We start from the raw sequence: 13,327 nt of genomic DNA on the forward strand, positions 1-13,327 counted from the left end.
GTTCCTGGAGCCACCTAAGGGACACAAGCATTCTAAGGTCCACGGGATGGAGGAATAGAGTATGGATTAGCGTGGACTTACTGATATTCTATTCATGAACTATTGTGATTAGTAATCGAAGAAATGTGGCATTGGTGTGGAGAAAGTGGCCATGGTGGCTGCTGGGGGTAGGGAGTGGGAGGAAGAGATGTGATGTGGGGGCATTTTTGGGGGTTGGAGTTGTCCTGGGTGGTGCTGCAGGGACAGTTACTGGACATTGTATGTCCTCCCATGGCCCACTGGGTGGACTGTGGGAGAGTGTGGGCTATGGTGTGGACCATTGACCATGAGGTGCAGCGGGGCTCAGAGATGTATTCACCAAATGCAATGAATGTCTCATGATGATGGAGGAGATTGTTGTTATGGGGTGAGGGGGGTGGGGGGTATATGAGGACCTCATATTTTTTGAATGTAAAATTAAAAAAATAAAGACAAAAAAAAAAGAGAATATAAGCAGACACAGAAGAACACACAGCGAATGGGCAGAGAGCAGACAAGGGGACGAGGGGGGAGAAAAAAAATGCTGAAAGCAAAAACTGCCCACCAAGAATTCTATACCCGGCAAGACTGTCTTTCAGAAATGAGAGAGGAATTAAGACAGTCCTAGATAAACAAAAACCCGGGGCCTCGTCACCACTAGACTGGCCCTGCAAGAAATGCTGAAGGGAGAGCCAAAGGGTGACAGGAAAGGACACTAGACAGCTCTCTGGAGCCACATGAGGAAATAAAGATCTCCAGGAAAGACAAGGATGTGGGTAAATATAAATACCAGAGCTGGTGTAGTTTTTTACACTTTCACATTTCCTACTGGGTCTAAAAGGCAAATGCATAAAATACAATGATAGGGAAGCGGAGGCAGCTCAACTGAGAGTGTCCGCCTACCACATGGGAGGTCCAGAGTTCAAATCCAGGGCCTCCTGGCCCGTGTGGAGCTGGCCCATGCGCAGTGCTGCTGCGTGCAAGGCAAGGAGCTGCCCCGCGTGGAAAAAGCGCAGCCTGCCCAGGAGTGGCGCCGCACACACGGAGAGCTGACGCAGCAAGATGATGCAACAACAACAAAATAGACAGATTCCTGGTGCCGCTGAGAATGCAAGCGGACACAGAAGAACACACAGCGAATGGACACGAGAGCAGACAATGGGGGTGGGGTGGGGGGTGTAATAAATAAAATAAATCTAAAAAAGAATATATATAATGATAAATCAGTGGTTTTGGACTCATTAAGTATAAACATATAATTTGTGACAGGAACTACATAAAGGTGGGGAGACGGGGTATAGGAACACAGTCTATGAACGCACAGTTTATGATTGTTAAATTGGTATCAAAGCAAACAAGATTTATGATGTTCAGTTTAAGCCCCATGGTAACCACGAAGAAAGTATCAGCGACTGGGGAAACGCGAAGAGGCGGAGAGTGAAGCACAGGTTAGCGGAGGCCGGGGGCGGGGAGGGGAACGGCGAGTTAGAGCAAATCGAGTGTAGGGTCTGGTTGGGGTGAAGGGAGAGTTGCAGGGATGGAGGGGGTGAGGGCACTGCAGCCCTGCAGACGTGATCAAAATCCCCCAAAGGGTGTGCCCGGGAGGGGCTGGGAGGGGAAGATTTAAGTTGTACAGGTTTTCCCAACTTAAAAAAACAGAAAGAGAAACTAAAGCGATAATGACAATTAACTGTAATAATGATACCGGATGGGATCTAAGAATGGAGGAGAAAAGGCCCAAAAGGACATTATTGGCACATAAGAAAGAAATTGGCACATGGAATGCAAGTTTTTATCAACATTGCATTTCTTAAACTTGGTAACTGCACTTAAGGGGATTACATAAGTAAATATCCTTGCTGGTAGGAGATGGACACAGAAGTCTTATATGTTCAAGGAGTATGATGTGTGCAACCTTCTCCCAAATGTTCGTAAAACATATACCTAAGAAGGCAGATGAGAGAATGATAACGGCAGGGGTGGTGAAATGTTAGGCTGGGTGGACCTGGGTATCCGGGGGCGGGGGGGTAAGGTGGAGTTCTCTATGGGATTTGTATCATTTATGCACCTGCCCTGTAAGTTTGAAATTATTTCACCATAAAATGTTTTTTAAAAAATTAGTCCAAAACATTTCCTGAGAAGAAAACGGTAAAGTAGTATCATGGCTGGGGAATGTTTGAAAATCTTTCTATTTTTAAGGCAACAGTTATAATAACTTTCAAAGAAATTAAAAAAGAAACATAATGGACAGCATTGAGCTGTTTTCATTCTTCATTTTAGTCCTTGTTCATATGTACACATATTTTTACCTGCTTACAAGCACGGTGTACATAAAACTGCATACTCTGCTTTTATTTTATTGTTTTATACACTTTATTTTACTATATAGTTTTCATAGTTACTAATCTTTTTATCCATTCATCTTAATAGCTGCAAAACACTCAACCAAGTGAACTTCTCCACCCCCCTTCATACAGCCTCCTACAATTAACAGTATGCTCTGAGTGCAGGAATAGAAGAATAGATTAGGCAGGGTAAAGACAGAGTCATGGTATTTAGTCTTTAATAAACACTGGTTTTTGAACTGGCGAGGAAAAGATGAACTGCTCTACAGGCTGGGCTGGGTGCCCTGACTCTCCCATTAGCAAAAGAGTAAATTTAGATTGCTTGTCACAGCAGTCACCACCATAGAACAAAGAACAGCCTCATGCTAGTGGAGTCGACTGGAATGATAAAAGCCACAAGAAAAGGATTAAAATATCTGACAACTGGTGCCATAAATAAAGTCAGAGGACAAGGGTCACGCCGAGAAAGAATATTTGCCAAATATAAAGGAAACCAAGAATTCAAATCTAGAATATATTTTAAAAAACCTGATAAATGAACATGAGAAAGACAATCACCCAATAAAACTATGTAAAGGAAAACCAAGCAGTTCAGAGAAAAGGAGAAACAAATGTCCAAATATCCAAAACATGAAAAGTTCTTAATGTCACTAGTAATCAGAGAAAAGCAAATTGAAAGTGTTACAGATTCCCCCTGATCGGATGAGGGGAAATCAAAAAGCCTGGTAATAGCAAGTGCTGGGGAGGCTATAGAGAAACAGGCCCACTCTCACACTGCTGGCAAGTGTGCAAGATGCTGTTTTAACAATTTGGGCATCACTATACAAATGAAACTGCAGCCCTGGGAACCCAGCAGCATGCCCTGCCTGTGTTCTCACCACAGCACTGAAATGGTGGAAAACGAGAGACCACCTAATATCAGAGAAGTTGAATAAACTATGGAATATTCATGAATGGAATATTATGCAGCAATTAAAAAGAACGAGGGAGATCTAAACAGAAATAAAAACCTCCAAGATATACAGCACAGCAAGTTGTAGAATGACTTGTAGAGTAGATACCAGGTAGGTTGTAACATCTCTCATAAAACGATGTGCCTACACTACATGTACATACACACGCACGGGAAGAGGCAAAGGGCCTGGAGAGAAATACGACAAGGTCCACAGCTGTGACCCCAGACACAGGTCTGGAAGTGGGGACGTGGGCGTGGTCTGTACTGTCTGAATTTTTACAAGGAAATATTCATGTCTTTCTTGGGTAAGTGGAAAAAATTGCACAAGTATCGGCCACTTCAGTGATGTCTCTTAAGTGGTTTCTTGTCACATATGCGGCAAGGCTCTGGCAGGCACTTCTGCGTGTTTGACTTTATTATTTTGATCTATTTTTACACAATAGTTCCAGAACTGTGATTGCTGGGTAAAACAGGAATATTTTTCAACTCTGTAGAACAGACTGCCAGATGGCTTCACGAAAGACTTTATACCGTCATTCCCAGAAGACCACCCTACGAAGCCCTGGAAGTCAATTTTTATGGAGTTGCTTTTTAACTTCATTCATTGAGCTTTTATAGAAACTCATCAAATTAGGTGGGTGCCGGTGCAAGGTGGTGGCAATGCCGCCCGCCAGGTCCCTTGGCCTCCCTGCCTTCAGCGAGGAAGCTCAGCTCCGCACTGGGAAAGCTGTTTACCGAGGGGGCCTGCCAGGCTTCCTCCTTCCCAGTAACGAGAACCGTATAGTTAGTGGACTTTCTCCTTTTGAGCAGGACGCCAGGGAGCTCAGCAGCTAAGAGGGCTTTAATCAGAGACATGCCCCATGCCCGGAGCTGGAGCAAACATTCCAATGCTGCTCTCTTAAATACGACATGGTTTATTAAATGGATTTGAAATCTCGTGCCCCCACGTCCGGCCTGCTTCTTACTGTCCTTTAAAACTCACCCTCACTGCCAGCCCAGGACACCCTGCCCCTCCCCATCGGGGCCCTCGCCGGGTGCCCCCGCAGCCCGTGCCCACCCAATCGAGGCCCACCGCCCAGCTGCAGCCGGCTCCCACCCTCCCCCGCGTTGTCGGTGATCAAAGTTCCACGGGCTCCGAGTGTAAGTTCTTCCAATGGCGCGATGGCCTCTGGGGGCCGGGTGGCGCCCTGCTGGGGGGCGGCCCCTGCACTGGGCCATCTGTGGTCTCTACGCCCCCGGACAGCCGTGACAACCAGAAATGTCGCAAACAGTCAAGTGGCCCCGGGGTGGGGGCGGGGCGGGGGGCGGATGGCTCCTGGATGAGAACCACCCACCCGCAGCTTCACCCGGTTTCCCGTGAAAGAGCCCCCTCCAGCGTCTGCCCCCCTCCTGGAACAACCTGCAGTTCTTGGAGTGGGTTCCAGCTTCAGCCCCCCAGGTCGCTCAACAGCTGCTTCGTGGCCAGGTTCAGGCGTTTTCTCCTGCTTCCCTCTAAGGAAGACGTGCATTTCCCTCTCCTTCCCCCGCCCGTGCCCACTTCCAGGTCCCCCACCTGCCAACACATGCCCCTATTTTCAGTTCGATCCTGATTCTGTTTGCGTTGCCGTGACTGTAAAACAAAATCAATAGAGAGCGTGGATAACCACTCTGGGGGGTGGACCTTCACTGCTTTCCTTCTCCCTGCAGTGAATCAGCGTCATTTGTGTCATTTCCCGAGTTTCCATTCACTTATCAAGAATTCACCTCCCACGGGCAGAAATTTCCTTCCCCCGTGTTTGTGAACCCGGCTGCTGTGAGGCCCTGCCCCCGCCCCCTCCTGCAGGTGCGCTCCTAGGTGCTGTGAACCTGAGCTCCTGACCTTCAGGTCTGAAAGTAGCAGCCCAGGTCCGAGGGACAGGGATGGACCTACAGAGCCCACACGACCGCGAAGCCAGCGTGAACTGGCCCGCTCCAGCCCGCTCCAGCCCGCGGCAGTCTCGCCCCAGGACGAGCTATAACCCCCCACCCGGGCTGCTGGGGTCTTCCAGGCTCAGCACCTGCTCAGCCCGCTCGTTAAAGGCCGCTTCAGCTACCCTCAGCTCCGGGTCTGATTTCTACCACGCCTCCCCGCCTCGGCTTCCCTCCAAACCGAGCAGACACTCATCGACCTTATCTTTCTAGAAACCTCTCCAGAGCCTTCTGAGCTGCCCTCCCCCCATCCTGCGGCTGCCGTCTTGGATTAGGCTCTGGGCTCGTGGACCCCTCATCTCTCTCTCTTCATGGATTCTGCTTCCTGCGTGGGTGGATCACAGCTTCTGGAGGCTTCTAGAAAGTGGGCATGGAGGCCAAGTCTGGAGAACTTGTGGGACAAGGCGTCCGTATCTTACCTGCACACTGGACTGGCAGTGCGGCTCGGGAGAGAGGGCTAGGTGGGAAACACACGTCGGGTGCTGCAGCTTCTCCTGGGTGGCGTCGGAACCGCTTCTGCCTCCAGATCAGCGGCTAAAGCAAAGACCCACGCCAGCTCTGCCGTCAGTGGGGGGGGGATGTCTAAGTCTCCCTCGGGGGCGGGAGACAATTCAGAACAAAAACACAATGCAGCACAGCAGGTGCTATCACCCCCATTCTGCAGACAGGGAAACTGAGTCTCGGAAGCATGGGGATGGGGATTCAAGCCCACGTCCTTCTGAGGACAAAGCCTGTGCCCGTTTCACGAAGCCCGCTGCCTCTGGGGACCCCGGCTTCTCTTCTCCAGCCTGCTGGCTGCGCCGAGTAGACCGGCAGTCGTGCGAGCTCTGGGATCGAGTCCCGTGCAGCTCGCTCGGACGTCACGCCCGCTGGAAACCGCCGCTGCCACCCCGCTGCGCCGCGCTGGTCTGCCCCGCCACACAACGCCAACGTGTTCCTTGACATGCCTGAGAGTGCGCCGCGTTTGGGCGGATTTGGTTTAGTCCAACTATCGGTCACCAAACACCTGGAGAGGGTCTGTCCACCTTCCACACGGCTCTGTCACATTGGAATACAACAGTAAATAGATCCTTCCCGAGACGTCCGCGGTTTGAGTTTGTTGAAGGTCGTACTATTTATTGTTCTCCCCATTTTAGAAAATACAATCTTAGCAAAGTCAAGTAACTTTTCCGAAGTCACACAGCTAGCTGGTAAGTGGGACCCAGAGCAGTCGGGCCCCTGGCTGTACCCTCCTAACCATTTGGTTTATCTTCCCTTGACTTTCTTTTTTATTTTTTGAGGTATAATTTACACAAACAGAACGCACAGGCCTTCAGGGTTCAGTTTAATGCGTTCCAGAACAGTTCTGCACACCCACGGTACCACCAGCAACCCAAGCCCTGGGACTTCTCTGTTGGCCCCTCCAGTCAATCCCCAGCTCCCCTTCTCTCAAGGGCACCCACTTTCTCACTTCCACCACTGATTCTGCCCGCTCTGGACTGCATATAAACGGGATCACACAGCGTGGGCTCTTCTGCATTGCCTTTTTTTACTCAGCAGAATGTTTTTAAGACTCCTCCGTGTCGTGTGGGTATCAGAAGTTGTTACTGCTGCATAGGAGTCCGTTGAAGGAGTTTGTCCACTCTTCAGTTGATGGAGGTTTGGGCCGATTCCATTTTTGTCCGTTATAAATAAGACAACTGTGACCGTCCTTTGACAAGTCTTTGAGTGGACGTAGCGTTCCAGTTCTCTCTGGTAAATGGCTTGCAATGGAGTTTCTACGTAGGTTAATTTCACTTCCCAGGAAACTGCAGAGGTCTCACGGCTTCGCCATTTTACCCTCGCCCGAGTGCCTGAGAGATGACAGCTTCGCATTCGCGCCCTCGTTTGCTGTCGCCGGCCTTTCTTCCCCCAGCCGTCCTAGCGGGTGTGACACGGCACTGTGGTGTTAGTTCTTACTTCCTTTGAAAGTTGTAAAACTGTGTAATAATCAGGCGGCCCGTGACTTTTCACCCAGCAGTTGAGCCGAACAGAGCACAGGTTGTGGAGAAAACTGATTCCAGCTCTGGAGCGAACCCTCTGAAGGGAGGCCCCTCGTTACCACTCTCCACCCCGCACACGTGTTCTCCCTCGGTCACTTCAAACGCCTTCTGTCCACACCTCTTCTGGTTGGGTCTCAAAATAGCTGAAAGGATAGGTGCAGCGTCCACGCTGGGCCGAGGAGCGGGGGACGGCAGCCCTCCTCTGGCCTAGTAACCACTCACCGACCAAAGGAAAGCTCTAGAAAGAGCGAACCCTCAGGAGGGGTGGAGAGGCGGTGTGGTTCTCAGCGCTTTACAGCGGAGAAGGCGTCTCGCTCCTCAAGGGGCAGAGCCCTGACTGGGACTCAAGACTCTGGAAAGAATCCTGTGTGCTCTGCACGACGCAGAGGCCTCGGCCTTCATGTGAAAACACGAGGTGAGCCTGGGGTTTAAAGAGACCCGGCGACTTCCCCTCACCACAGAAAGCCCCTGGCCAGGTGGTAATGACGGACGCTGCTTCTAGAGCCATGGGGAAACTTTGAGGGGATTAGGTTACTGACAGAAGGCTCGGTCATCTTCACGGGGTCCAGAGACTGAGACTTCTCCCTTGAAAATGAAAATGGACTTTGTGGGAACGCCAGAAGCAACAAAATCAACGCTGCCAGGACAACTTTTTTTTTCAGTGTGCTAAGCTTTTTATTTTTTATTATTTACTTATTTCTCCTCACCCCCTCGTTGTCTGCACTTGCTGTGTCTGTTCATCTTCCTTGTTTCTTTAGGAGGCACCAGGAACTGAAACTGGGACCTTGGATGTGTGAGGGAAGCATCCAAAAGCTTGCACCACCACTGTTCCCTGCTTTGTTGGTTCTCTCACTATGTGTTTCTTCTTCTTGTGTCTCTTGTTGAGTCATCTTCTTGTGTCAGCTTGCTGCACCTATCCATCACATTAGCTCTTTGTCTTCTTTAGGAGGCAGCAGGAACCAACCAGGGACCTCCCATGTGGTAGGCAGGAGCTCAATCACTTGAGCCATATCTGCTTCCCTGCACTAAGCTTTTTACATTTTTAAAATTTTTATTGAAGTATATCATTCATACATGATGCCAGAACAATAAAGACTCACAGAGCATGAGTTACTGAACAAAAAAATAAAAACAAAAGCCAACAATTAGTTAGGGGTCCAGGGGGCTCCTAGAGGTTGTAAAAGCTTCGCGGCCAGCACGTAGTTAGATTCACGAACCAAAGCCTCCTGCGACCCTTGTAACATGCTGGAAACTCACACCCACCTCCGATATTTGACTTGCGAAAACCCAGAAACCCAGTCTTACAGAAGCTGGTCCGTTTGGTATTTTCATCTTCTGGGAGCTAGAGGAGGGCGTGCGGCGCCCTAGGCCGGCGCCTGCTCCCGCTAAAGGGGCTGCTGTGGAGAGGTGAACAGCACTAACTGGCTAAGCGTTACCAGCGGGCCACCCGAACAGCTGAGAAATGGTCATAAAAAGAGAATCAGGTTGCGTGGGACAATGGAGAAGGTCTTACTCTACTTGTTGATCAGGATAAACTCCAAGAGGACCGAATTAGTTTTTCTTTCTCCAGGTAACAAAGTGTCACCTGCATGACCGAAAAGGAAAAGAGAGTGCTCGGCGGAGAACTTAATAAAAACAAGATTTGCCTGGTGGAGACAAACGAGAACCAGGCTCTCGGGCGTCGCCGAGCTGCACGCTTTGGGCAGCACCAGCCATGGGTGGGGCTCACACCTGCCATCTCAGCCAGCCAGGTGAGTGGCTCCCAGGTCCTGGGCAGCTGTGATGCCACTCATCCTAAGACACAGGATGTTTGTGGCCAAACCACGCACAGATCTTCCCTGCGGGAGTCCTCTGGGATTGGTTTGAACCTAACGATACTCTGCAGCCAAGTAGAGACCTCTGGGAGTAGGGTGTCCTAATTAGGGTGTTCCCCGCCCCCCATCAGGTGCAGCCTACCACCCGCCTGGGGTCCACATTCAGAGGTTTTTCTTCCGCCTGGACCAGCGTGCTCAGGACCTGCCATGGATGGCGAGGGGTCTGGGCTGGCTGGGGGCCTGTGCGCCTCCAGCCCCCGCCGCGGCTTTCCAGGGCCTGCTGTTCAGCCACCTCTTTGGCTGGAGGTCTCCAGGCTCTGCCTCTGCTCTTGCTCGGAGCAGGTGCCCTCTGGGTGCGCCCCCTGCCTCTTGCCCTCCACATGGGGGTGGAGCACGGGCTCTCGACCACTGTGGACAAGGTGCTGCCTCCCAAGATGGTGCAGCAAGGATGTACGGGGAGCCTGGAATGTGCTGGAAACTGCGCCGAGGGAAGGAAGACGGAGAAGACAAGACTCCAGGTCGGGAGGAGCTGAGGGCACGCAGACACGGAGACGGACAGAGCCAGCACGGGGCCTGAGGACGCAAACCATCCTCGTGTGCGCTCTCGGGGTGCTGCCTCTTGTCTGGGGAGCTCTTTCCTGCACAGGGGACAAAGGCGGGGCGAGTCGGGGGCAAGAGGCCGGGGCCTGGGCTCAGACGGGCGCAGGCCGCAGGGGCTTTTCCTCTGATTTTCTGGGAGGAGCACGGGCAGGGGCGCCCACCTCTCAAGCCTCCGCCGCCCAGCTTCCCTTCCTCTTCTCCAGGACCAGGCGAGGGCAGGTGCAGTGCGCAGAGCCCTGGGAGGCCGGCAGGGACGCGGGCGCTCAGCCCGAGGGGGCTTTCCAGCAGGGCCGGGCTTGGCTGCGGCCTCCCCTGGACGTTCCTCCCTGCCCGAGGTTCCCTGTCCCAGGGGCGAGACTCCCTAACCCGCCACGAAAACCGCCCCATGAGGCACTGCCTGCGCCCTGCAGGTCTCCTCCCTCTAGGACAAGGGCTGAGCCCTTTTCACCGTGCACCCCTGCCCCGACCAGCGCTGACAGGGTCCTCAAAGCGCGCCTTCGAGCTGCCAGGCGCCGCGCTGCCTCACCTTGTCCTCACGCACCCTTGCGAGGCTGGTCCTGTCACCTCCATTTACATAAGGGTCCCGGGGGGTGAAGCGACTCGCCACGCAGCAGCGGGGGGCCCGGGGCTCCCACGCAGAGGCCGGCGCCCGAGCCGTGCCCTCGACCGCCGGGCGGGGCTGCCCCGGATGAGCCCCCCGCAAACGCTCCCGAAGGACGGGGGGCAGGAGCGCCAGGGGGCCCCGGGCAGGCCCTGGGAGTGGAGGGGCGATTCGGGGTCCGGGTGGAGCTGTCCAGACACCGGAGCTCCCGGGGAGTCCAACCCGACCTAATTTTATCCCCCACGGTATCCCCGCCGGCCAAGCCCACCCATCCTCTACGACAGCGCAACCCCGAAGCCCCCGAGCAGCTCGACGCCCCTAAACGGATGTGAACCACTATCTGCCTCAAAACGGGAGCACGTTTAAACGTGCGATGCGTTCCAGAACCCGACCCAGCCGATGTCACAGCAGACAGCTAACTCAGAGGCCGGCGGCAGCCCTCGCCTTCTGAGCCCCAGCCCGCCCCGCCGCGTCCCCTCCCGGCTGTGTCCGACGCAGCGCAGCGATAGAGAACCGATGTGGGCCGTGAACACTTGTGAACGGGCAGCTCCGGGGGACGTCTCAGGAAGCCCTGCCTCCTCCCTGGCTGAGCTGAGCCTTGGGCACTCGGGCCAGCGCGGGCAGAGCTGAGGCTTCCCGAGGGCGCCGAGGGGGCACCAGGCAGCGCCAGCCAGCGGGCGGCCCTCGGGGCCTCCACGACATCCCTGCTAGAACGCCATCCCACGCCCCTTCGCACGTTTTCCTGCCTGGCCCTGCCTGCTTCCTGGAAGTAAGTAAAAATAAAAACAAGGGAAGCGGATTTAGCTCAATGGATGGGGCGTCCGCCTACCACATGGGAGGTCAAACTCAGGGCCTCCTTGACCCGTGTGGAGCTGGTCCATGCGCAGTGCTGCTGCACACAGAGTGCTGGGCCACGCAGGGGTGTCCCCCACATAAGGGAGCCCCACGCGCAAGGAATGTACCCCGCAAGGAGAGCTGCCCAGTGCGAAAGAAAGTGCAGCCTGCCCAGGAGTGGCGCTGCACACACAGAGAGCTGATGCAGCAAGATGATGCAACAAAGAGACACAGATTCCCGTGCCGCTGACAACAGAAGCAGACACAGAAGAACACACAGCGAATGGACACAGAGAGTGGACAACTAGGGGAGGAGCGAAGAAGAGGAGAGAAATAAATAAAAAATAAATCTTTAAAAATAAAAACAAGAACAAGAAGCAGCCCTCTGGTCAGAGCCCATCCTCGGCACACATGGGACACGTCCTGGTCTAAGGCCCCCGTCACACGTGATCCTCACAGTCCATGGGAGAGCCCCCCGAACAGCCACTGCGAACTCATCTTGTACCTTTTCTCTCAAAACCCACTCCACTCCCCTCAGGGTCAGGACCAGGGTGAGCATCCAGGGGCCCCACGTGAGGAGGCGCTCGGTCCACGGCCTGGCACCTGAGATTGTGGAAAGATGCCCCCGCGGACTCTGCCCGCCGGCCTGGGGTCAGAGTGGCCCAGAGCACAGCCTTGGTCCCAGGCTTGCCCTGCTCTGGGCGAGCCGTGTGACATCAGGCTATCTCTGCTCTGAACCTCTGGTTTCTCAGCTGTAAAGGAAGACGATTCCCACCTCCCCTACAGGGCTGAAAGAAGGAATAGCTGAGGCTGCCAGGTGTGTCCACGGCATGGGGTGGCTTGGGCCATAAAACAGCTATTGTGGGAAGCAGATTTGGCCCAACTGATAGAGCATCCGTCTACCACATGGGAGGTCCAGGGTTCAATCCCAGGGCCTCCCGACCCGTGTGGAGCTGGCCCACATGCAGTGGTGCTGTGCACAAGGAGTGCCGTGCCACACAGGGGTGTCCCCCACATAGGGGAGCCCCACATGCAAGGAATGTGCCCCGTAAAGAGAGCCACCCAGTGTGAAAGAAAGTGCAGCCTGCCCGGGAGCGGCATTGCACACACAGAGAGCTGATGCAGCAAGATGACGCAACAAAAAGAGACACAGATTCCTGGTGCCACTGACAAGAATACAGGCAAACACAGAAGAACACACAGAGGATGGACAGAGAGAGCAGACAACTGGGGTGGGGGGGTGGGGAAGGGGAATAAATAAAAAATAAATCTTAAAAAAACCACAAACAGCTATTGTCATTGTGTCATACCGGTAACACCCTAATTCACATTGCAGGGTCAAGACACAAACTCTAGAAGGTAACCTTCCAACGCCTTCTGAAAACAACCTCGCGCCCTGAATGCGAGACTTGGTCTCCGCTTACCGAGCCAAAATAGGCCCTCGTGCCAGGAGGGCACCAACGAGCCTGCCTGGCGGCCCCGCAACCACTTCCTGAACTATTACAGGTCCAGAGTCCAAGTTTTCCAGAAGCCACAGGTGAAAACCAGGAAGGAGCCTCTCTGTAAACAGACGGCCCGGGGAGGACAGCAGGTGCTGGGGCGGGGGTGGAGGTGGGGGGAGGAAAGCGCGGCGCCACTTACTGCTCTCGTTCTGTGGATGTTGGACCAGAACTTGAAACTGCAGCCGGAGGATCCCGGGATTCTGGGCGTCCTGGTCACATCCCTGCAGGGAGAGATTGAAGTTCCCGGCCATGTTGCCGGGCTGCTGGTCCTGCAGCTGGAACACCTCGGGGTTGGTGGCGGAGCCGGGGATGTAGTACTCCACCCGCTCCTGCTTCTTCTCGCAGTTGGAGACGCTGAAGTTGAGGAAGGAGACGCTCGCCCGCAGGTGCGCCGGGACCACGAACTGCCAGGTCATGAGCTCGTCCTCGGGGAAGCCCCCAGGGTAGTTGGCGGACATCAGGGTGGCCGAGCCCTCTTCCTCAAACACGGACTCGATGAGGCACAGACCTGGGGGGGGGCAGACCCCAACCAGAGAGAAAGGGAGGCGATCAGACCCCCCGATGGGCCGGGGCCCAGGGGCGTGGATGCTGGAGAACGAGCTAATTACGCTTCTCAGCGCGGCTGGTGTGCACGCGTACGTCCACGCCCAAGGCGGGCTGGGTAAGCAGGGCACCAGCGCTGTGCGCGTA

At 54.0% G+C, this 13,327-nt stretch overlaps 1 protein-coding gene across 1 annotated transcript in view; it reads right to left on the reverse strand.

The window, feature by feature from the left end:
* CDCP1 (CUB domain containing protein 1) overlaps positions 1-13,327 on the reverse strand; it is a 64,168-nt gene that overhangs the window by 22,255 nt on the left and 28,586 nt on the right. The window contains exon 4 of the mRNA XM_004476777.4: positions 12,777-13,145. Coding sequence (XP_004476834.2) covers positions 12,777-13,145 — 369 coding nt within the window. The remainder of the gene's footprint in view (positions 1-12,776; positions 13,146-13,327) is intronic.

The sequence above is a fragment of the Dasypus novemcinctus genome, chromosome 26, assembly GCF_030445035.2.
Source record: "Dasypus novemcinctus isolate mDasNov1 chromosome 26, mDasNov1.1.hap2, whole genome shotgun sequence".
Lineage (NCBI taxonomy): Eukaryota > Metazoa > Chordata > Mammalia > Cingulata > Dasypodidae > Dasypus > Dasypus novemcinctus.